The sequence below is a fragment of the Cavia porcellus genome, unplaced genomic scaffold, assembly GCF_034190915.1.
Source record: "Cavia porcellus strain 051 isolate PalLab524CR breed Dunkin Hartley unplaced genomic scaffold, mCavPor4.1 scaffold_8, whole genome shotgun sequence".
NCBI lineage: Eukaryota > Metazoa > Chordata > Mammalia > Rodentia > Caviidae > Cavia > Cavia porcellus.
The window spans coordinates 28,374,203-28,396,101 of NW_026947491.1; the positions used below are offsets into that span (position 1 = coordinate 28,374,203).

General features: G+C 37.2%; 1 protein-coding gene and 1 long non-coding RNA gene across 15 annotated transcripts in view; both read left to right on the forward strand.

Annotated features, from left to right (window-relative positions):
- The first annotated feature begins 756 nt into the window (after window positions 1-756).
- Dnm1l (dynamin 1 like) overlaps window positions 757-21,899 on the forward strand; it is a 58,663-nt gene continuing 37,520 nt past the window's right edge. For 10 of the 14 annotated variants that reach the window (XM_023563777.2, XM_063254528.1, XM_005002314.4 and 7 more), the window contains exons 1-2: window positions 758-981; window positions 21,503-21,650. In XM_023563777.2, coding sequence (XP_023419545.1) covers window positions 880-981; window positions 21,503-21,650 — 250 coding nt within the window. In that variant the 5' untranslated portion in view covers window positions 758-879. Of the gene's footprint in view, window positions 982-21,502; window positions 21,651-21,899 lie in introns of all 14 variants that reach the window. The other 4 variants (XM_023563778.2, XM_023563776.2, XM_063254530.1 and 1 more) reach the window with 1 other exon arrangement.
- Window positions 988-19,750, forward strand: LOC134477279 (uncharacterized). Its single transcript, XR_010049204.1, has 2 exons — window positions 988-4,021; window positions 12,039-19,750. It is a non-coding gene; the product is annotated as an uncharacterized LOC134477279 (long non-coding RNA).

Here is a 21,899-nt window from a genome sequence, read left to right on the forward strand (position 1 = left end):
AAACTTGGCCTAGGAAAGATACTATCCATTTAAAAAGAAAACCTACATTTAGGAATGGAATAGTAGGGGGCCGGGATTTAGCTCAGTGGCATAAGTGCCTACCTGGCAAGCATGAAGTCATGAGTTTGATTCCCGGTACAAACAAACAAAAAACCCCAAAGCAATGGAATAATATACACCTAGTAAAAGGGAAGCAAGTTTTTCAGATCTTGACTTCGGCAGGTATTAGGCCACAGCAGATAAAAGGCTTATATAGACTAAAAGTCGAGTACTTGTTTTCTAAAACGCCAACACTTTTTAAGACTTTTTTTTCAGAATACATTTTAAAAATAACCAAAAACTCTGAAAACCCTACGCTGGTTCTGGGTTTGCAAAAGAGCACTGCACACAATGTGGCACTCGCATGTAGACCTTTCGCAGCTGGCTGGGGTGTCTGGCGTCGTGAGTCATTAAGTCTTCTCAACCTGTCCTTAAGCATCTGCATAAGGGAAGGACATTTTAGTGAATCAAGAAAGACATCACTAACACTAACACTAGCATTTTCACATCCCTTCTTGCCTCACTTCCTAGGCTTCAGCCCAGGAGTCCTCAGAGAATCCATTCCTACCTGTCCCAAATCTGCGCCTAGTCGCACAGCCTCCTGGGACTCGTAGGCATCCGCGGGCCGCCCTGCAAGAACTACAACTTCCGGCAGGTTTTGCACCTCCCCAGCCCTCGCGGCGCAAGGTTTGCCGGGAGGGGCAGGGAGCGGCAGTCTGGATCCAATGGGCGCGGGCTCCGGTGGGGAGGGCAGAGGAGAAGAGGAAGGAGGTGGGCTCCAGGCCCAGTCCCCATTCATTGCTGCGGCCAGCTGGGTGGGGGTGCGGTGTTTTCGGAGTCATGGAGGCGCTGATTCCTGTCATCAACAAGCTCCAGGACGTTTTCAACACGGTGGGCGCCGACATCATCCAGCTGCCTCAGATCGTCGTGGTGGGGACGCAGGTGAGAGACGGCGGCGGCGCAGGCCAGAGTCCCGAGCGGGTTTGGGCGGTGTTGGCGGCCTGGAGGAACAGGTCCCTGCCAGGGCCCGGCCGCTCCCGCACCTGCTCGCCTGCTGGGCGCGCCCGGAGGACAAGCCGAGGCTACCAACCGGCAGGGCGGAGCTGCGTGGCCCGGAGGGCCTGCGGGAGTGGAGCGGCGGGTGGAGGAGAGTCCTGGCCGGCGTGGCTTCCAAGGGCACCTGGGGGACGCGAGGCGCGCGGGCCGGCGCGGGCTCTGCTCCCTCTGTTCCCTCTGCTCCTTCCCGGTCCCGTGGCGGGGCTGCGGGGCGGCCTAGAGCCGCGCTGGAGCCCGGAGGCCTCTCCTGTGTTTCCTACTCCCGACCCCTCTACCTGACCGGAAAGGCCGAGGCAGTGTTGCAGAATCACCAACAAATAAAATTAGCTTTAAAAATCCCACTGGTATCTGGACGTCTTTGGGTGTTAGGAAGGAATAGTCGGGTGTTCTGCTTAGGCGTGTTTTTTGTCTTGAACCGTTTTGTGATTGTGACCTAAATTGGGCGTCAGGTTCTCTGGACTTTTGGGTCTCAGAAGTCGTCGTCTTTTTTATGCACACATATTAAGCATGTTTTCTAGAGTGACAGACATGTGAGTTTCATTTTCTTTGCCTACTGTTCTTTTTGACTGAACAGGAATCCTATTAGGGTTCAGAGAAAAGCATTTTAGAGATAACAGTGTATAGACTTTAAGTGCATTAATTTTTCTTTTGAGCTGAAGGTTTCCTCATCGTTTTCCATGAGGTTCACTGCTACATCTTGTACAAAATGAAAGTGCATGGAGTAAAATTATGAGAAGGAACTGATGTTTAGAATATTAGAAGATATCAAACAACTGTAAACCGTGGAAAACATGTATCTGTACTTTTGCTACTGTTTTGCTTTTGGTTAAAACAATAGAAGTTACTTTTGAAACAAATTTCCTTGGTCTAGTATTCTCAATTCTATCTACATACTTAGGATTTGAACACTTACCATTTTAACGTTTGGAGACTCTGAATCATCAAATATAATAAATCACGACCAGCATTTTTATTAAGCATAGTTTGTTGTCTGTGTCACATAATAGGTGCTCTGTAAATATTTAGAGTGAATATTACTAACTAGACAATATTTTAAAACATTGGAACTTTTAATATCAAAAGCAATGTTTCATAAATAGAATTATAGAAAGGATATTATACAATAAATTTTCTTTGGTAGTAATTTGCATGTGTTGTATAGCTGCATATAAACTTTCTATGTATTTTAAAGAAATTTTCAGTGCTTCTTAAGTGTGAAAAGAATCAGGGCTATATTGTATCAGCATAAATAGTTTAAAATCAAGAAGGATTCTTCTTACACAAAATAGCGTTTCAGTCAGTAAACCTTGTTGGCAGAAATAGAAAGAGACCTGAGAGAAAAGTAAAAAGTCATCCATCTGAAAAGCCATTAACCTGTGCTGATAGAAACACATGCTAGCAGTGATAGCTATATGCCACCATTGTATGTTGTTTGACATTTCTCAAGGGATCAGTTTTGACTTAGTAACGTTTATCTTTTTCAAACTCATTGTTAAATTCAGTCTTTCATTCAGGGGTAGAAGTAAGGAATGGAAACGGTTTCTTTTCCTTTAAATATTAGAGTTTTGGAGAAGAAAAAAATTCTTCTACTGGATTTGAATATAGTACCACAGTGGTGATCAACCTATGGGCATGCATGTTGTTTGTCTTTTAAGGCAACGGATCTTCTTTGTTTTTTTTGTTTTTTGTTTTTTTTTTTGGTCTTTTTCATTTTTATCGGTACCGGGATCGAACTCACGACCACCTGCTTGCAAGGCAGGTGCTTATGCCGCTGAGCTAAACCTCCAGCCCCCAAGGCAAAGGATCTTAATGTAGGTATTCTTTTCTAAACGAAAACCTCAGTGTTCAGGTTTAATTGCTGTTGGCATTTTGTGATAAGTAAGTGGCTTTTGGGTTGTAGTTTGGGCATTTGTCTCTAAAAGATTTGCCATCACTGGCTCACCACCACTTTGTCATTCATGCCATTTTTACTGTTTGATGTTGTGTAACAAATACACACATCTATTTTAAAATTTTAATTTTTATTAGTACATGTTTACAGTACATAATGATTAGTTTCACTGTGGGTATCTAGTACATGTGCATAACACATGGTAATTTTTTTTTTTTTCCTGAGACACTATCTCACTCTAGTTCATGCTGGCCTTGAACCTTTTATGCATGTAGCACAGGTCCTGTAGTTTAATCTGGTCTTTAGTTATGTAGCCCAAACTGGCCTCAAATGAATTTACAGCGATCCTGCCTAAGGCTCCTGAGTCCTGGAATTATGTGCACCACATCCGCCCTTGCTGGTCCCATCTTGTTGAACTTCTTAGGAAAGTGATTCCCAGACTCCAGTGTGTAAGTCACTTTGAAAATACATTTCCTAGATCCAACTCCTAGAGAGTTTTGGTGAGTTTGCAGTAAGCATGCTAGATGGTTCATAGACTCTAAACTGAAAAGTGTATGAGTGAATCATTGAATTTTATAATGCACAATACTAGAAAAATCAAGAATAATTCAGGGACCTGTGTCAAAGGGTGGACAGTATAGTACCATGTTGATTTTGATGATATTCTTGCTTCAAAATATAGATTCCTAGGCAACCTTTGCTAACTCCTAAATGTTTTGAACCTTGATTTTTAAAAAATTGCCCAATAATACTTATTTGGGTACCAAGGCATTGCAGGCATTTAAGAGTGAGAATCATGTTTACAGGTATTATTCACAGTTTTTATTATTTAGCTAAATATATTGCTTTTTTCTTTCTTTAGCTGAGATCATCTGTGTGGAAAGAACAGAGAATGGGGAGAGAGAAGGTTGATACTTTTAGGCCGTGGTATACTTTGCAGGTGGAGAAGGAGATAAGACTTTAAACAACTTTTGTGACTCAACTTGGAAAATTATTCACTATTTAAGTTGAGAACTGGAAGGGGGAGCCCTCCAGGTACGTAATTCAAACCACCACCTAGAATAGGCCCACAATGCAGGTGACATTAACCTAAGACTCTGGCTTAGTGTTGCTGGTAATGTACTTTCCACTTTGCTTCTTTTTTTTTTTTCAGTGATTAGCTCAGTAGTTGAGACCGATGTAAAAAGGGAGATTGAGTTTTAATGACCAACTTGTAAACCAGGCATTTTAAAATGAAGAAATTCATGAAACATAAAATTCACTGCTATGAAGTATACAATTCTGTGGTTTTTAGTATATTTATAAGGCTGTACAACCATGACTAGTATCTAATTTTGGAACACAGTCATTACCCCAGGAGGAAACCTCCTTAGCCATTAGCAGTTACTCCTTCATTTTAGCCCCTTCTAGCCTCTGACAACTACTAATCTTTTTTTCTGACTCCAGATTTAGAATTGAAATTGTACATGTGGGCTTATTGTCTGGCTTCTTTTGTTCAACATAGTGCTTTTTTAGGTTCATTCATATTGTAGTATGTGTTGTATAAGTTGAATATCTCTAATCTAAAAATTTAAGTCCAAAATGCTCCAAACAGAACTTTTTGAATGATTATAATGCCACAAGTGGAAAATTCCATATATAACCTCATGACAGGGTATAGTTAAAATACAGGGACACTAAAAGTGTTGCATAAAATTACCTTCTGGCTGTGTGTACAATAAAGTGTATATAAAACATAAAGCAATTTCATGTTTCAGTTTGGATTGCGTCCCTCATTTACAATAAATAAATGTTCCAAAATCTGAAAGAAATCCTGAAACTAAGACATTTCATGTCAAACCATTTGAGATAAAGGATGCTCGCCCAGTTTGCACCCGTTCCTTTTTTATGGCCAAATAATGTTCCATTGCATAGATTTACTACTTTCTTCCATCAGTTAATAGGCATTATGAATAATGTTGCCATGAACATTTGTTTGTAAGTTTTTATGTGAACCATATGTTTTCAGTTATCTTGAGATGCAAGTCAAATTTCTGGGTTATACAGTAACTTTTAATTTTTTGAAGAACTGCCAAACTCTTCTTCACAACACCTTTCACATACCCTCCTGCAACAGTTTATGACCGTTTGGTTTATGCACATCTTTACCAACATTTGTTACTGTCTTTTCTTTTAAATGCTAAATCATTCTGGAATCATTTCTTTGGAAAACGAAGCACCTTTGAACTCCTATCCTAGTGCCTTCTAGGACTAACCTTTTAAAAAAATTGTTTGATACCCTTTCTTTTTTCCCAAGCGTACTTTCTACATTTTAGTTCCTCCAGGAGTCTTGGCTTCTTCAGGTATTGTGTACATTTGTGCTGTGCTTGTAAGAGCTGATGGCTTTATTAGGTTCAGTAATTTGGAGCCAAATAGTGATTACATATTTCATTTTTTCTGATGTTATAATTGTTTTCTTTTGAGAATTCTTAAACAGTTTTCCCATATTCTTTCAGTTTCTTGTGTAACTGTTGCCACTTCCTTTTTTTAACTTAAAAAAACTGTGAAAGTTATATAGCATAAAATTAACAATTTTATTTTAATTTTGGTATAGGGAATCAAACTTGGGGCCTTGCACTTGCCATTGTAGGCGCCACACCACTGAGCTACATCCCAACCCAAAATTACCATTTTAAAAGTGGAAATTGAGGTCATTTAGTACATTTGTATTGTGAAACCAACATCTTTGTCTAGATCCAGAACATTTTCATTGCAAAAGAAAACTGTACTCATTAAACAGTCATTCTGAATTTCTCTTGCAACCCTTGGCAACCACTAGTCTACTATCTGTCTGTAGATTTACTTGTTCTGGATACTATATTGTGGTAGAATTATACAACATGTAATTTATGTCTGGCTTCTTTCATGTAGTATAATGTGGTCCTTTCATGTTGCATATGTACCTGTACTTCATTCCTTTTAATGGCTGCTGAGTAATATCCCATTATATATGTAAACAACATTTTGTTTACTTGTACATCCACTGATGACCAGTTCAGTGTTTTTACCTTGTAACTGCTATGCATAATGTCACTGTAAATATTTGTCTTAAAGAATTTATCAGTCCTTTTGGTGTATACCTAGGATTAAAATTGCTTGATCAATGTAATACTTCTGTGTTCAACTTTTTGAGAATGGTGAAACTTTTCCAAAGCAGATGCAGCACTTTACATTTCCTATCAGTGACGTATGAATGTCTCAACTTTTTCGTATCCTCATCCTTGTTTCCTCTGTTTTTCTGGTTATTGCCATCCTAACAAATGTGAAGTGTCATCTCTTTGTGGTTTTGCTTTGCCTTTCCCTAGTGACTAATGATGCTAGCCATCTTTTCATGTGCTTGTTGAGGTTGTCTTTTTATTGCTGAGTTGTAAGAATTCTTTATAAATTCTAGATTCTTGAGCCTTAATATATGGTTTGCAAATATTTTCTCCCTTTTAGGTTGTTCCCTTTCTTGGTAGTGTTGTTTGATGCACAAATGTTTTTCATCTTGATAAAGTCCAAGTTATCAGGGCTGGGGATTTAGCTCAGTGGCTTAAGTGCTTACCACCTGGTAAGCACAAGGTCGTGAGTTCAATCCCCAGTATATAAAAAAAAAAGATTCCAAGTTACCTGTTTCTTTTGTTACTTGTGCTTTTAGTGTCCTGTTGAAGATATTTCAAAATCCAAAGTGATGATTTATTATTTTGTGTTTTCTGCTAAGGGTTGTATTGTTTTAGCTTGTACATTTAGTTTTTGTCTGTTATGAGGTAGGGGGTAAAATTTCATCTTTTGCATATTCCTAGCCATCTGGTCCATTTGTTGACAAGATTATTCTTCAACACTATTTTTACCATGCTGTTGCAAATCAATGGACTTTTTTTTGTACCAGGGATCAAATGTACAACCTTACGCTTGCCAGGCAGGTGCTGTGCTGCTGGGCTGTATCCCTACTCCTCAATTGACTTGTGATGTGTGGATTTATTTTTGGACTTCCAGTTGTCTTCTGTGTGTCTGTCCTTATGAAATTGCTATATTGCCTTAATTAGCATAGCTTTTCATCTACATTGACACATGATGAATGAGTCTCCCAACTTTGCTCTTGAGATTTGTTTGGTTATTTGGGGCCCCTTACCATGCCACACGAATTTGAAAATTAGCTTTTTCATTTCTATATTCAAGACTTGGGATTTTTTTTTTTTTGAGACAAGGTTTTGCTATGCAGTTCTGGCCGTCCTTGAACTCACTTTGTATAGCTCATGTTGGCTTAGAACTTGCAGCAATCCTCGCCTCCTGAAGTTCTGGGATTACAAGCATGCACCACCAAGCAAGATTTGGGATTTTTCATAGTGATTATATTGAGTCTGCAGATTGCTTTGGGAGTTTTTCCATCTTTATAGTGTTAAGTCTGACACAGAATTTGTGGTTAGTAATCTTTTTCTTTTAGTACTCTTAAATTATCCTCTGGCTCCCATGAGTTCTGAGGACATATCTCTTACATCTGTTTTTGATCTTACTGAGCTCTCCAGTGTGTGATATGTTGCCTCTCTGCTTCTTCCTGCTTTTAGACTTTGTGTCAGCCACACAAAGTGTAATAGTTTAATTGTAATTTATCTCCATGTGGATCTTTTTATGTTTATCATTGGATTTCTTAGGTATGTAGATTCATGTCGCTTATGATTTTCTGGTTTTTTTTTTTTATGGAAAAAGTGAGGTTTATATTTACTTATTGGTCCTAAAGATTGAACCTAGTGCCTTGTGCATGCTAGGCGCACTTTGTGCCACTGGGCCCCGTAAAGTGGAGACAATCTTACTTTAGCAGGAAGATTGTGAGTTTGTGATCAGCTTGGGGAACATAACAAGTTTAAGACTGCCCTAAACTACAAAATGAGACCCCAAATAACTACATTTTAGCATCTTAACTTAGGAAATGGTTTAAATTTTAGATTTATATTTTATGCAGCGGTAGAGACTTTGAACCATAAATTTAACTGTCTTAAATTTTGTGTAAGAGCCGGAATTTAGCTCAGTGTCACACATGCCTGCCTGGCAAGTGCAAGGCTGTGAGTTTGATCCCCCAGTTCCAAAAAAAATGTTGTATGAATAATATTTTTGATACTATGAGAAATAGTCAAATGAACAAGTACTAAGGAAACCTCTTCTATAAATCTGTAATTATTTCAAAATAAATGAAAAATGTAACAGACACACACTCTTATCAGTTATATTAATATTAAAATAAAGAATTAAGAGACCTGTCTTACACAATGAGAAATAAAAGTTAAAATATGAAGGTAGGTATCCTGGTGTAATCCCAGCACTCTGGGAAGCTGAAGTAGCTAGATCAGAAGTTTGAGCCCATCTTGGGGAATGTAATGACTTAGCAAGAACCTAGCTCAAAATAAAAGTTTAAAAGCAAATGGGGATGTAGTGGGCAAAGCCTGTGGGTTCAATCCCTAGTGTGTGTGTGTAAAATTAGCCTTTATTGAATCAGGCTATGGTCCTCATCAGAATACCAGCAGCATTCCTTACAGAAACTGATAAGAGAGAGAGATACACACCTTCTTCCTGCCATTACATTGTATGCTGGCTCCACCCCATGTAGGTGTAGCACTAACACCGTCAATCCAAGCGCTAGACAATGAACCAATCACAAATGCATAATGCAAACACATGAGGCCTGGAGGCCACCGACCTAAACCATGACAAAACCCCATGCACATTCAATTATTTAATCTTTGACAAAGGGACCAAGACACACACTTGAGAAAAGATAACCCCTTTAATTGGATATCCACACGTAGAAAACTGAGTCTACATCCACATGTCTCACCACATACTAAGCTAAAATGAAAAGGATCAAAGATCTAAATGTTAAAACAAACAATCTGTTGAAAAATAAAATATGTAAAAATCTTGAAGACATAAGTGGAGGTGAGGACTTTCTGAACAAAACCCCAGTGGCACAGGAAGTAACACTAATAATAAACAAGTGGAATCATCAAAATAAAAAGCCTTGTGCACAACAAAGGAAACAGTCAACAGAGTGAAGAGACAACCTGCAGACTGGGAAAAGATTTTGTCTGCTACACTTTGGATAGAGGACTAATATTTAGAATACATAAAGAACTAAAAAAAACTTAGCCACCTCCAATAAAAGACCTTGTCAAAAAGTAGGTGATTGAAATGGATAGATACTTTTCAGAAGTACAAATAGTGTATAAATACCTGAAAAAGAATGACTATTTGAGAAATGGAAATTAAAGCAACACTGAGATTCCACCATACTCCAGTCAGATAACAACCAAGGCTATGGACAAAAGGGACTCCTCTACATTGTTGCTGGGAGTGTAAACTAGTACAGTCATTATGGAAATCAATATAGAGATTCCTCAAAGAACTGAGAATAAAAATTCAATTTGACCCAGCTATTCCTCTTTCCAGGTATCCTCCTGAAAAAGTTAAACAGATATTACTGTGATAATGCATCCTTGGAATACACCATGGAATCCTATTTTTGGAGCAGTCAGAATCCAGGTGCACCTCACTTGACCACCCTCTCTACTCCTCCAAGGAGGCCCATAGTACAGGCTTCACAGCCCTGGGAAAAACGTTCTTTGCCACACAGTGCCCCAACCCTTTGTGCCACATAAACTGTGCCACATTTTTAAAAAATGAGTATAACAAAGTAATGAACATAAAAATAGAAAAGGTTGGAGTAATATGGAATGAAATTGTAATCTTACCTGAATTGCTTATGGCCTTCTGCGGCAAACTTCCCTTTATAGAGTTGGACACTTTAGATTAAAGATGATGTTTATAGAAGGGAGAGCGAATAAAGGAGTTGGTATATAACTGAATCCAAGCCTGTGGCTGCACCAAGTATCTCCTTTGGGTGTAGCATGGAAGGGGAAGGGGAAATACTCTTACTCCTTTTATTACCTGTTTAGTACAGGATTGTAAGTCATGTTTGAGAATTCCAGTTATTTTTTTATTATTATTATTGGTACTGGGGATTGAACCCCTGAACTCATGCTTACCAGGCAGAAGTTTACGCCACTGAGCTAAATCCCCAGCCCCTGCTGTTATTTTAAAAAATGGAAGATGTCAAAGAAATATAGAATACAAGAATGTGAACACTCTTAAACTTACTTGTGAATTAAGAAATTTTGTTAATACTCAGTTAAATTACTGTCTTTCTCAGAGAGAGAATCACTTTCTTGAGTTTAGGGGTTTATCATGCCCATGACTTGCATTATACATATAACATATGTACGGATGACATAAACAATATACAATACTGTCTAACATAACTTTAAACCTGAGATAATTGGTGTCAAGTACTAAATGCTTTATTCAGTGTTTTATCCACTGTTATGTATATATAACTTATGCATGTAATATACATACATGTTCCTTCCCTTTACAATGTTAAATAAAGGATATAGGAATATATCACAATTTCCTGTGGTGCTGAGGACATTAGCGTGTTATCCTTTGTTTGCCATACAGTTTTGATAATCAATGAAACTGTGAACATTCCTGTCTCATTGTCATGTTTGAGAATTTCGTTCAGTTATCAAGAAGTGGAATTGCTAGATTTTAGGGGTTTTTTTCATTCAGTTTTTGGAGGTAGGGTCTCACTATATTGCTCAGGCTGGCTTAGTTTGAACTCTCCATCCTTCTGCCTGAATGCAGTGATTACAGCCTACCATACCTAGTCGTTTATTTTTATTTTTATTGAGTATGGCTGTATGCTCCATAGAATGGTTGATTGTGACCATTTACATTCCTACCAACAAAGTAAGGTTTGTTCATGTATGTTCACAGTTGGTATTGTATTGTCACATTTTTCATTTATGGTATTTTGTGCTTTTTGTTGTAGACCACTGATTTCTAGTGACTGAGCATCTTACCATGATCCTTGACCTTTTCTGTTGTTGTGATTTTCTGTTCCTGTCTCTGCAGTATTTTCTATCAGGTTATTCATCCTTTGTTTATTGTAGGGGTTATATGTTGTTGTTACTAAATTTTTTTTCTTTGCTAGGGTTAAACTCACGGCCTTGCACATGCTAAACATATGCTGTATTCTGACTACTAATTCGTTGTCAGTTATATGGATCACATGTTTTCCCCATATTTTTTCTATAGGATAAGATATTTGAACCTTGATAACCATGGTAGTTAAATTACTAGTCTTGTCTCTTGTATATTTTGCATATTGTTCAAGAAATCTTTTTTTTTTTTTTTCTTTTTTTTGTAGTGCTGAGGATTAAACCCAGGGCTTTTGAATCCTAAGAAAGCATTTATTACAGAGCTAAATATTAGCTCCTTTATCTTTATTTGAAGAAAGGATTTTGCTGTTGCCTAGGATGGTCTTGAATTCCTGAGCTCAAGTTATCATCTTGCTTTAGCTTCCTGAGTACAGTAGCTGGGAATGCAATCACTGTGCCTGGCTTAATTTTGTTTTTGTAACAGGTTTATTGAGATTTAATTTATGTATCATAAAGTTTACCTATTTGAAATGCAATATTTAATGGCTTCTGATATACTTACATAGTTGTATAGCCACAGCCATGAACTACTTTTAAAATAGATCATCGTCTCAAAAAGAAATCTGTATTCCTTAATAATCAGTCCCTACTCTCTATCCCCAGCCACTTAGTCTACTTTTTATCTTTATATTTGCCCATTTTGGACATTTCATGTAAACAGAGCAAATGATACATGGTCTTTGTGACTGACTTCTTTCATTTAATGTAATGTTTTTAAGATATTGCATGCTGTAGCATGTGTCAGTACCCTATTTACATAGTATAACTTATAGAAGACTAAATATTGGTTTCAGTGTTTCTCAGTGAATTAAATACTCATACTAGGGATCCTGGGCAGATGGCAACAGTGGTACAGTGGCTTACTAAATATTTATGGTGTTCCCATGAGAACAGAATAAATAAGAGTAAGAAAACCAAAAACAGGGACATTAGGTCTAAGAAAATCAGTTGACTGTGTTTTTCCATATACTCTCAAATAACAGCAGGTTGGGGACAAACCATGAACAACTCCGAGACCTGTATGTTATCATCAGTATTAGAAGCAGAAGGAAGCAGTGGAACATCTGATGAACCTGAAAAATGGAAAAAATAGCCAAAGGCTATTAGAAATCTTGGAGGGCCACTTTAAGAATACTAGCTGAAATTGGGAAGAGTGTTACACATACCTGTAATGGGTAGTGTTGAAAGATGTTTATTGTAAAGCCTGAAAGGACTGGAGTCCCTTCCCAAATTTTAAAAACTAATCAACGGAAGCTTCCTTTTAGGGCCTGTCATCATAGTGAGGAGGAACTGAGAACTCAGTTAAGTATCCCTGAAGGGTATAGACAAAGAAGCGAATGTTCACATAAAAGTCTGGGGCTATGAACAGAGATAAAAGACAGAGAAACTATATTTTTGAACACAATGGAAACTACAAAAGAATTTCAGGGGTTTTGTTTGGGGGGGGGCAGAGGATCAAACCTGGGACCTTGTACTCATGAGGCAAACACCTCAACACTGAGCTACATCCCCAACTCCAAGAGGGAATGTTAGAGTGTGAAGTTAAAGAATTTATTCAGAGCCAATCTCTTTCAAAAATCAATAATATAAAATGGTATCTTCAAGTTTCCTGCAAAGTTTTTAAAGAAAAACAAGACTCCTATAGATAATGAAAGCACTCCAGAAAGACATGAAAACCAGGAGATACTAAGACAAAAGATATAATGATAAGGCATTTCTAGAAACAGCTTTGCATAAGAAAAATTTCAAAACGTAGAGCACAATAAAGTGTCAGAAACAAAGTTTATTTTAGAAATGAATACAGATGAGAAGGAATACAAGTAAACAACCTTAACAGGCAATAAGAGGGAAAGAACTTTAAAAGGAGAAAGACATTAAAAACAAAAACATAAGAGAGGAGGAAAGAAAATGGTGGAGTGCAGACCAGCAGCAAAACATAGGCTCTACAAAGACCTAGGATCAAGACGACTGGAAAACAACAACTTGGTGAAAAGAAAAAAGAAGTAGATTTCCAGGAAACTGGAGGGTGCTGGCAGGAAAATGGAAACTACAGAGAAGCTGGAGAAACAATAGTACAATGCAGAAAAAGGAAGAAAGCAGTTGGGAAAGGAGCCCTGTCTTCAGGGAACTGGACCTGTCTCCTATGACACAAGGTAAGCCCAGAGAGGGGCAGCAGCTGCAGGGAGAAACATCAAACCAGGCTGGAAGTGCTGGCCTCTGGAAAAGCCCATGGCTGTTGTAAACTGCAAAAGCAGCAGAGGGTTTTACACTGAAAGTGACTCCTGCAGGGAATGCTAGAGTTGGATAAGCAATCTAGTGCCATGCCCACCATACATGTTGGAGAGTGGTTCATCAGGAGCCATTTTGGGAAGGGATTGTTTTATACTGAGCTATCAAGTACAGAGCAACTTCAGTTCTGGTGTCACTCTATTGCAGTGACTGTGTGTGAAACGGCAATTGTGTACAGTTGCAGAGCGGATGCAGGCTAGACATAGGCACCTGAGAAGTTAACCTCAGGCTGGGAAGTTCTTAGGGATCACACCTCCAAGTTAAGAACACACGCTGGACCCTGTGTGGCCTTCAGAAGGGGCTGAGATTGAAAGAGGTGGCACACCTTGACTTGGATAATTGCCACACACAGCCTGGGGTGTATGTACAGACGGGTCTCTGAAGCAGGGAGGGCGTGACACAGACCCACAGGCCACGGAGTTAGGTAGAGAAAGCCATGAGTTGGGATGCCCATAGTAGCACAGAGATTAGGAGCAGCTGGATTGACTGAAATTCTAGGGCAGACGCTACTGCGCAGCCATGATCAGCAGGAAAAGTGGGGCAGGATTCAGCATTTGCACACAAAAATGTGAGTGTGGAAACAAACTAGTTCTTGGTGGTGACTCACAGTCCCGTTCCCATATCTGTGGATTGTAATACTGCATATCCTGGAAAGAGAACACTCATTTAAAAACATGGAAGTATTTTGAACTCAGTTCTTTTTTTTACAATTGGATTTTGGGATTTTGTTCCTCTCTTTTCTTAGTTTGCTTTTATTATTTATTTTGTCTTTGGTATACTTATCTAATTCTATTAATTTTCCCTTATTCCTTAGTAGTACCCTGTCTCATTTTTCTCTTGCCTTCTTTCTCTTTATTTTTCTAGTTTTTACTTCTTTCATTTCCCTTTTCCACATCTTCCATCTTTATTAGTATTACTGTTTTTTACTAGTATTACTATTAAGCTTTATTAGTATTTAAAGATTTAGACTGTGGTATATTGAATTCTTTTTTTTTTTTTTTTTTTTTTTTGAGACAAGGTCTTGCTATGTAGTTCAGACTGACCTAGATTCACTATGTAGCCCAAACTTGCGGTGACCCTCCTACCTCAGCCCCCTGAGTACTGAGATTACAGGTGTGCACCACCATGCCCAGCTATTACTCAGTTATTTTACACTGTTAATAGTGATATACCTGTAGGCATTTAGTAGATATTATCTGTATGTCCATACTTTGTTTGTTTTGTCTAACTACAGATCTCTTCTATTGCTGTGTGTTTTAGAGTAGTAGCTTTTATTAATTCTTATGGTATGTCAATATTTAATTTGCTTTTGACTCTATTGTTGCTGATTTTGTTGCTATTACCAGCGTGGCATAGTTATTGCCATTAATACGTTTTTACTGTATGCCAATACTTGGATTGTCTTTGTGTCATCAACAGTACTGTAGTTCATTTCCAGAGAACTGAATGCTGGGTTATTCGTACTGCGTCCTTTCATCCTCAGATTAATGGAATCTGACTGGATCTTGGGACAGAGGCAGAGGCCTATAATTGGCTATGATCAGAGTACATCACTGACAATCAGATACTAAAGAGATCTCCATACCAGCAACAGTTTTTCTACTACAATTGATCTATAAGCCTTAGTGCATATATACAAATGAAACCTAATAGAAATATGAGAAGACAAGACAAGAAATTGCCTCTAAAGATTCTCAACTTCCCTAAGTTAACTATGGAGGATCAATGAGGAAAACATAAAAAACCAAACAACTGAATTATCCAGAACAATCAAGAAGAGACCAAAAAAGAAACAAACAACAAAACAGAACAGTAAGGTAGTCAGTGAGGTCAACAAAGCAGAGTAAGCAGTTAAATAGAAAGGAAGATGAATTATCAGCAGTACATGGAACTTCCACCAAAATAGACCATGTACCAGCCCATAAAAATGTTTAAACAAAAATATCAAAATTATCCCTTGCACACTGTCAGATCATAGTGGAGTGAAACTAGAAATCAGTGGTAAAAGAAATCAGAGAAATTATGCAAACATATGGAAATTAAATAATATCCTCTTGAATAATGAATGAGCCACAGAAGAAATCAACAGGTAAAAAAAAAGTCCCAGACTCACACAGTAATGTCAGTGCAACATACTAGAACATACGGGACACATTGAAAGCAGCCTTGGAGGGAAGTTTGTAGCTGGGAATGATGTCATCAGAAAAAGTGAATCCAAATAAATAACCCAATGATGCATCTCAAGGTCTTAGACAAATGAGAGCGTCTAAACCTAAAGCTAACACAAGGAAGGAAATACCTATAAAGATAAGAACAGAAACTAATGAAATTGAGGCTAAGACATAAAAGCACAAGGAATCAATGATTTGAAAAGTTGGTTCTAGAAGCCAGGTGTGGTGGTGCATGCCTATAATGCCAGTACTCAGGAGGCAAGAGGATCGCTGTGAGTTTGAGGCCAGTCTGACCTACAAAGTGAGTTCAAGGGCAGCCTGAACCATGCAGTGAAACCTGGCCTTAAAAAAAATTCTTTAAAATAAGAAATAAAATAGACAAACTACCAGTTGATCTTACCAAAATGTGAGGATAAAAGGTCCAAATCAGTGCAATTAGAAATGAAAAAGACAGTATCACAATAGGCTCTGCCAAAATCCAGATTATTAGTAACTACTTTGAGAATTTATATGCTAATAATTGGAAGATTTAGAAGAAATAGATTCCTAGATATATATGAACCTCCAAAACTGAACCAAGAAGATACAAAAACCCGAATAATCTTGTATCAGGCAATTAGGTCAAATAAGTGATAAAAAACTACCACTAGTAACAAAATCCCAAGTCCTGATGGATTTTGTTGGCAAATTCTACAAGAGCTTTAGGGAATATCTAGCACCAGTACTACATAAACCTCTTCAGTGAAATCTAAAGGAAAGCAATACTCCAAAAGTCATCCTAAAAGATAGTGTTAGCCTGATTTCTATGCCATACAAAACAAAACAAAACAAACTTCAGGCTAATCTTTCGATAACATAGATACAAAACTCTTCAAGGTACTGGCAAACAGGATGCAACGTGTTGTCAAAAAGACCATACATCATGATCAGATAAGATTCATCCAATGGATGCAGGCATGGTTCAACATACAAAACAAACATCAATAAATGTAATATGTAAATTAGGAACCGAGGACAAAAACTACATCATCTTATTTGACAAAGAAAAAACCTTTTACAAAATCCAACAGCCATTCATGATAAAAGTCCTGAATAGGTGTAGAAGGACCATTTCTCAATCTGATAAGGGCCATTTATGACAAACCAATGACTAGCATTGTATTAACTAGAGAGAAACTGAACGCCTTCCCTCTAAAATCAAGAGCAAGACAAGGATGTTAACTATCACCACTACTATTCAATTACTGTGCAATATAGTTGCTAAAACATTAACCAGAGCAATCATACAAGAGAAAGAATTGAGAAGGATATGTATGGGAAATCATGTCATTATTTGCAGATGACGTGGTCCTCTACAGAGATTACTAATCCAATTCAGTACTGTAACAGGGTAAAAAGTCAGCACACTAAAATCAGCACCATTCCTGTACGTTAATAATAAACTTAAGAAAGAAATTAGGAAGGAAGAAATTAGGAAACAGTACGATTCATAATAGCATTAAGAAAAATTAAACACTTAGAAATTAACCTAACCAGAGAAGTGAAAGACCTCTACAATAAAAACTACAGTACTCTGAAAATAAGAGATCAAAGAGGATATTTAGAAGAATGGGAAGGTATCTCTTATTCTTGGATAGGCAGAACTAATGTTTAAAAAAATGGCCATATTTCTAAAACTAACATACAGATTCAATGTAATCCCTGTCAAAGTACCAATGACATTACACTTAATCTATTGGGAGATAAAATAGGTGAAATGCTTGAAGACATACAAGTGTAGGCAAGGACTTTCTGAATGGAACCCTTGTGACACCAGAAATAGTACCAAGAGCCAACAAATGAAATCATATTGAATTAAGAAGCTTCTGCATAACAAAAGGAAACCACCAAAAAGAGTAGAGACAACCCACAGAATGAGGAAAAATTTGCCAGCTATTCTTTGCATAGAGGACTAATATCTAGAATATATAAAATTTTTTAAAAAATTAGACCTCCTCCAAATTTAAAGACCTGCATAGAATAAAAATGGGCAGTTGAACAGATACTTTTCTGAAAAAGAGAAATACAAATAGCCAATAAATACATGCAAAAATGTTCTGTATCTCTGGCCATTAGAGAAATACAAATTAAAGCAATGCAAAGATGATTCTATTTTCCCAGAAAGAATGATAGTCATCAAGAAATCAGGTAACTGCAAATGCTGGTGAGGCTGCAGGGGAAAGATGAAGATGATAGGAATGTAAACTTTTACAAACATTATGGAAATCACTATGGCGATTCCTCAGGACATTCCATTCAACTCATTCCTTTCCTAGGGATCTTCCTAAAAGAGTCAAAGGCATCATATTACAGTGATAAATGCATACTGATGTTTATAGAGCACAGTTTGCCATAGCTAAATCTTAGAAGTGGCGTGTGTATCCATCTTTAACTGGAGAACAAGTTTTAGAGAATCAAAAAACTAGACCTGCATTAAATTATTAATTAATAGATCTTGAGGACTGGGGATGTAACTCAGTGGTAGAATGCTTGATGCATGAGCACAGTGCTCTCAAGCACTGTAAAAATAGGAGGTGGAGGAAAGTTTACATATGCATAAATTAAATCAGAAAAAATGAGGGTTTAAGTGGAGAAAGTATGGTCTGTAAAGAGAGGAAAATGGAGGGATCATATTCAAAACATCGTAATTATTTTCATCAATCATGGTGGCATTACGATTGTATCAAGACTCTGGGGCCAGGGATATAGCTCAGCAGCACAAGCACCTGCCTGGCAAGTGCACAGTGCTAAGTCCAGTTCCTGGTACAAAAACAAAACAAAACAAAACAAAACAGTCTGTGTTATCAGATGTAGTGGCACATGTCTATAATCCAAGCACTCAGGAGGCTGAGGCAGGAGGATTGCTGTGTGCTCCAGCCAACCTGGACTACAAAGTGAGTTCAAGGCTGGCCTGAACTGCATAGCAAAACCCAGTCTCAAAAAGACCAAAAAACAAACAAACAAAAGCATTAAGAATCTGTATTTTATATGAAATAAAAATCAAATACAGTAAACTATTATTCTAGCTTTAGAATTGAGAACTGTAGTTCTTGGTATTGAAGAAAGGAATGACTGGGGATATTTATGTGTGTATGGAGGTGGGCATAGAGATAGAGATAAAGAAGATCAACATTCAACTTAAGGAGTTTTGGTTTGTTTTAAAGAACAGATAAACCTTTTTTTTTTTCTTGGAAGAGTGAAACAGTAACAATAAATTAACAGTATAAAAGCAATTAAAAAGAAAAATCAAAAGTGAAAGGTTCCTAAGTTTGATTCCTGGTACAGAAAAGAAAGAAAGAAAAGAAAAGAAAGAGTGAACGAAAAGAAAAGAAAGATAGATCAATAAAAGACAATTGAGCAATAAAATCAGCTAGTAAAACAAATTTAGCTCACTAGTGTAAGTCCCTGCCTGACAATCACAAGGTTGGGAGTACGATCCTGGTACCACACACACACACACAAAATCAGCTACTAGTCAATTGGAAAACCTGGTCAGAAAAAAGAGCATGTGGACAAAATAAGAAATGAGAAAAACTAACAAATTCTGAGAATATTATTAGCAGTTCTGTCCACCCATTTCAAAACAGAGCATTAGATGATTTTTCTGTGGACAGGTTTTGTCATGTTAGGCATACGAGAAACAGGGAATTTTCTTGTTTAAATTATTGTAGAGGACAGCAATTTAATGATGGAAGACCCCCAGTGAGACTTAGTAAACCTGGAAACAGGAATACCAGAAGTTCTGTTTCTACCCTCTAGATCCAATTAGCATTGTGAATGGGCCCTGTGTACTCTGGCTCCAGTTGGATTTGGAAGTGAGGAGCCCCTGCAGGGACTTGGAGAAAAGGAACACTTAGTCTGTTGCCTTCTATTTCCTGTGTAGAGGCTGTGACACTATTCTGAAAGTCCGGATCCTTCCTTAGAGGCCCATGGGCTTAGAGCTGCTACTGCTTTTTAACTCATCTAGGTTACTGTACTATCCCTTGTTATTCTCCTAAATTTCACCCACAGTTTTCTTAATAAACCTTTGGTCAGTAAACCTTTTTAAAATTAGTTTAATTTGTGAGGACCATATTGATTCCTGTTCTGATTGGGCTGATGAGAGTTAAGATTTTTGCATTTATAGAAAATATTAGATATCCTAATTTTGATGATGAAAAAAAATAAGTGCAGGAAAATTATGTTTTATAGAAAAATGTACTGTAAAATTTAGAAAAATGGTATCTTTAGAAATATTTAAAATGGTTACTATATATCATACGCATTTAAAAAGCATAATGGAGCTTTATATGTTATTATTTACCATGTGTTAAATATTAGTATTGTTATCTATTTTAAATTTCCTGATTATGATCATTATATTATAGTTATATAGAAGAATGTCCTTGTTCTTAGGAGATACCTGCCACAGTATTGAGATGTGAAATGTCGTTATGTCTGTTACTAATTCTCAAATGGGCTAGCAAAAGAAAAATATGTGTGTATGTATAAGTAGAAACATAAAACAAATGTGTCAGTGTTAATGATGAATCTGTGTTAAGGTATATGAGTGTTCACTGTCAACTAATGGTGCAACTTTTTGGTATCATTCAAGTTTTCAAAGTAGCTAGGAGTGGGGCATACACACTTGTAATCACAGCACTTGGAGAGGCTGAGGCTGGAGAATTGCCACAAGTTTGTGGCATAATGAGACTGTGTCTCAAAAACCAAAAAAGTAAAATAAAATAAAATAAATGTTCAAAATAAATAGTTGGAAAATACATTCAAAACAAAAAGTAATATATTATGGATAAAGAGCTTTATTATAGACTAAAAAGAAACATAACATACTAGCATTAGAACAAGTAAATCTTTTTTTTTTTGTCTTTTTCATTTTTATCAGTACCGGGGATCGAACTCACGACCGCCTGCTTGCAAGGCAGGTGCTTATGCCGCTGAGCTAAATCCCCAGCCCCTAGAACAAGTAAATCTTAAATGGAGAAATACAGAAAACCTTTTTAAAAAGGATGCTTGACCTCAATACTAAAGGAATACAGTGTTTTTTGTTTTGTTTTTATGTTGTGTTTTAAGAATGGATCTTACTATATTACATGGTTTATGCAGGCCTTGAACCTCCCCAGTCCTGGGATCACAGGCATGTGGTACCACGCCTAGTGGAAATGCAATTTAGATGAGCTGTCTGTGTGTATCAAAACAGCAGAGATGAAGAAGTGTTGATGGAAGTGTCATACACTGAACAAACTCCTAGGCGACTGTTAAAGCCATAGTCCGGTGCCATTTTGTATGCAATGTGGGGGTATCTGTATATGCTTATAATCTGTATGCTCTGTAATTACAGCAATTTAATCTAACCAGGCAGTAAGTAAGGTTATATACACAAGCAGGTGCATTGCCAGCATTTTTTATATTAGAAAGAACATTTAAGGAGCTGAAGATTAAGCTCAGAAGCCTGCTTAGCAAGCAGAGGGTTGTGAGTTCGATCCCTGGTACCAAAAAAGAAAGAACATTTAAATGTCCATACATTGAGGTTTGAATTCACGTAGAATACTTTTTAACTATTAAGTGTGCAAGTTGCTAATATATTGATGAAGAACAAGATCTTTGATTACTATATTAAAAATAAATGCAAGTTAGAGAAAAATATATACAATATTGCTCCTATTTAAAGTAAAATAGTTACATGTTACAGACATGGTTTTATGTATACTAACATCATGTAGGTTTTGAAACATAGTTGGGAAAATATTTTAAAAGGTTGAGAGTGGATCTTGTTTTTTATTGTTTTTGGCATTTTTCTTGAAAGATGTAATAGTAAATATAACTAAATCATGTAAAAAGTCTACTGATTTTTTAATAATTTCTTTGTATGCTGCTTTGTTGTGACAGTCTGTTAATGTAATAAAGCCTGGTTAAGGAACTCACTTTGCTCTCATACATTCTGTTTTCAGAGCAGTGGGAAGAGCTCAGTGCTAGAAAGCCTGGTGGGGAGGGACCTGCTTCCCAGAGGCACTGGTATTGTCACCCGGAGGCCTCTCATTCTGCAGCTGGTCCATGTTTCACCAGAAGACAAACGAAAAACAACGGGAGAAGAAAATGGTAAATTTCAGGACTGGAGATAAGAATCATTGAAAATACTGTTCTAATATTTGGTCTAATCTAAAACAAGGTACAAGTTGATTAGACAATTAGGAATTAGTAGCAAAATCAAATCCTGTGAAGATTAGTATGCATCTTTCCTAAAGTAAAAAAGTAATTTATGTTGTTTTGAAAGGCCATGAATAAAGTTGTTAGGAACAGCTCCTTTTGAATAAGTCAGTTTACAAACTGCAGTTAATGCTAGTGGAG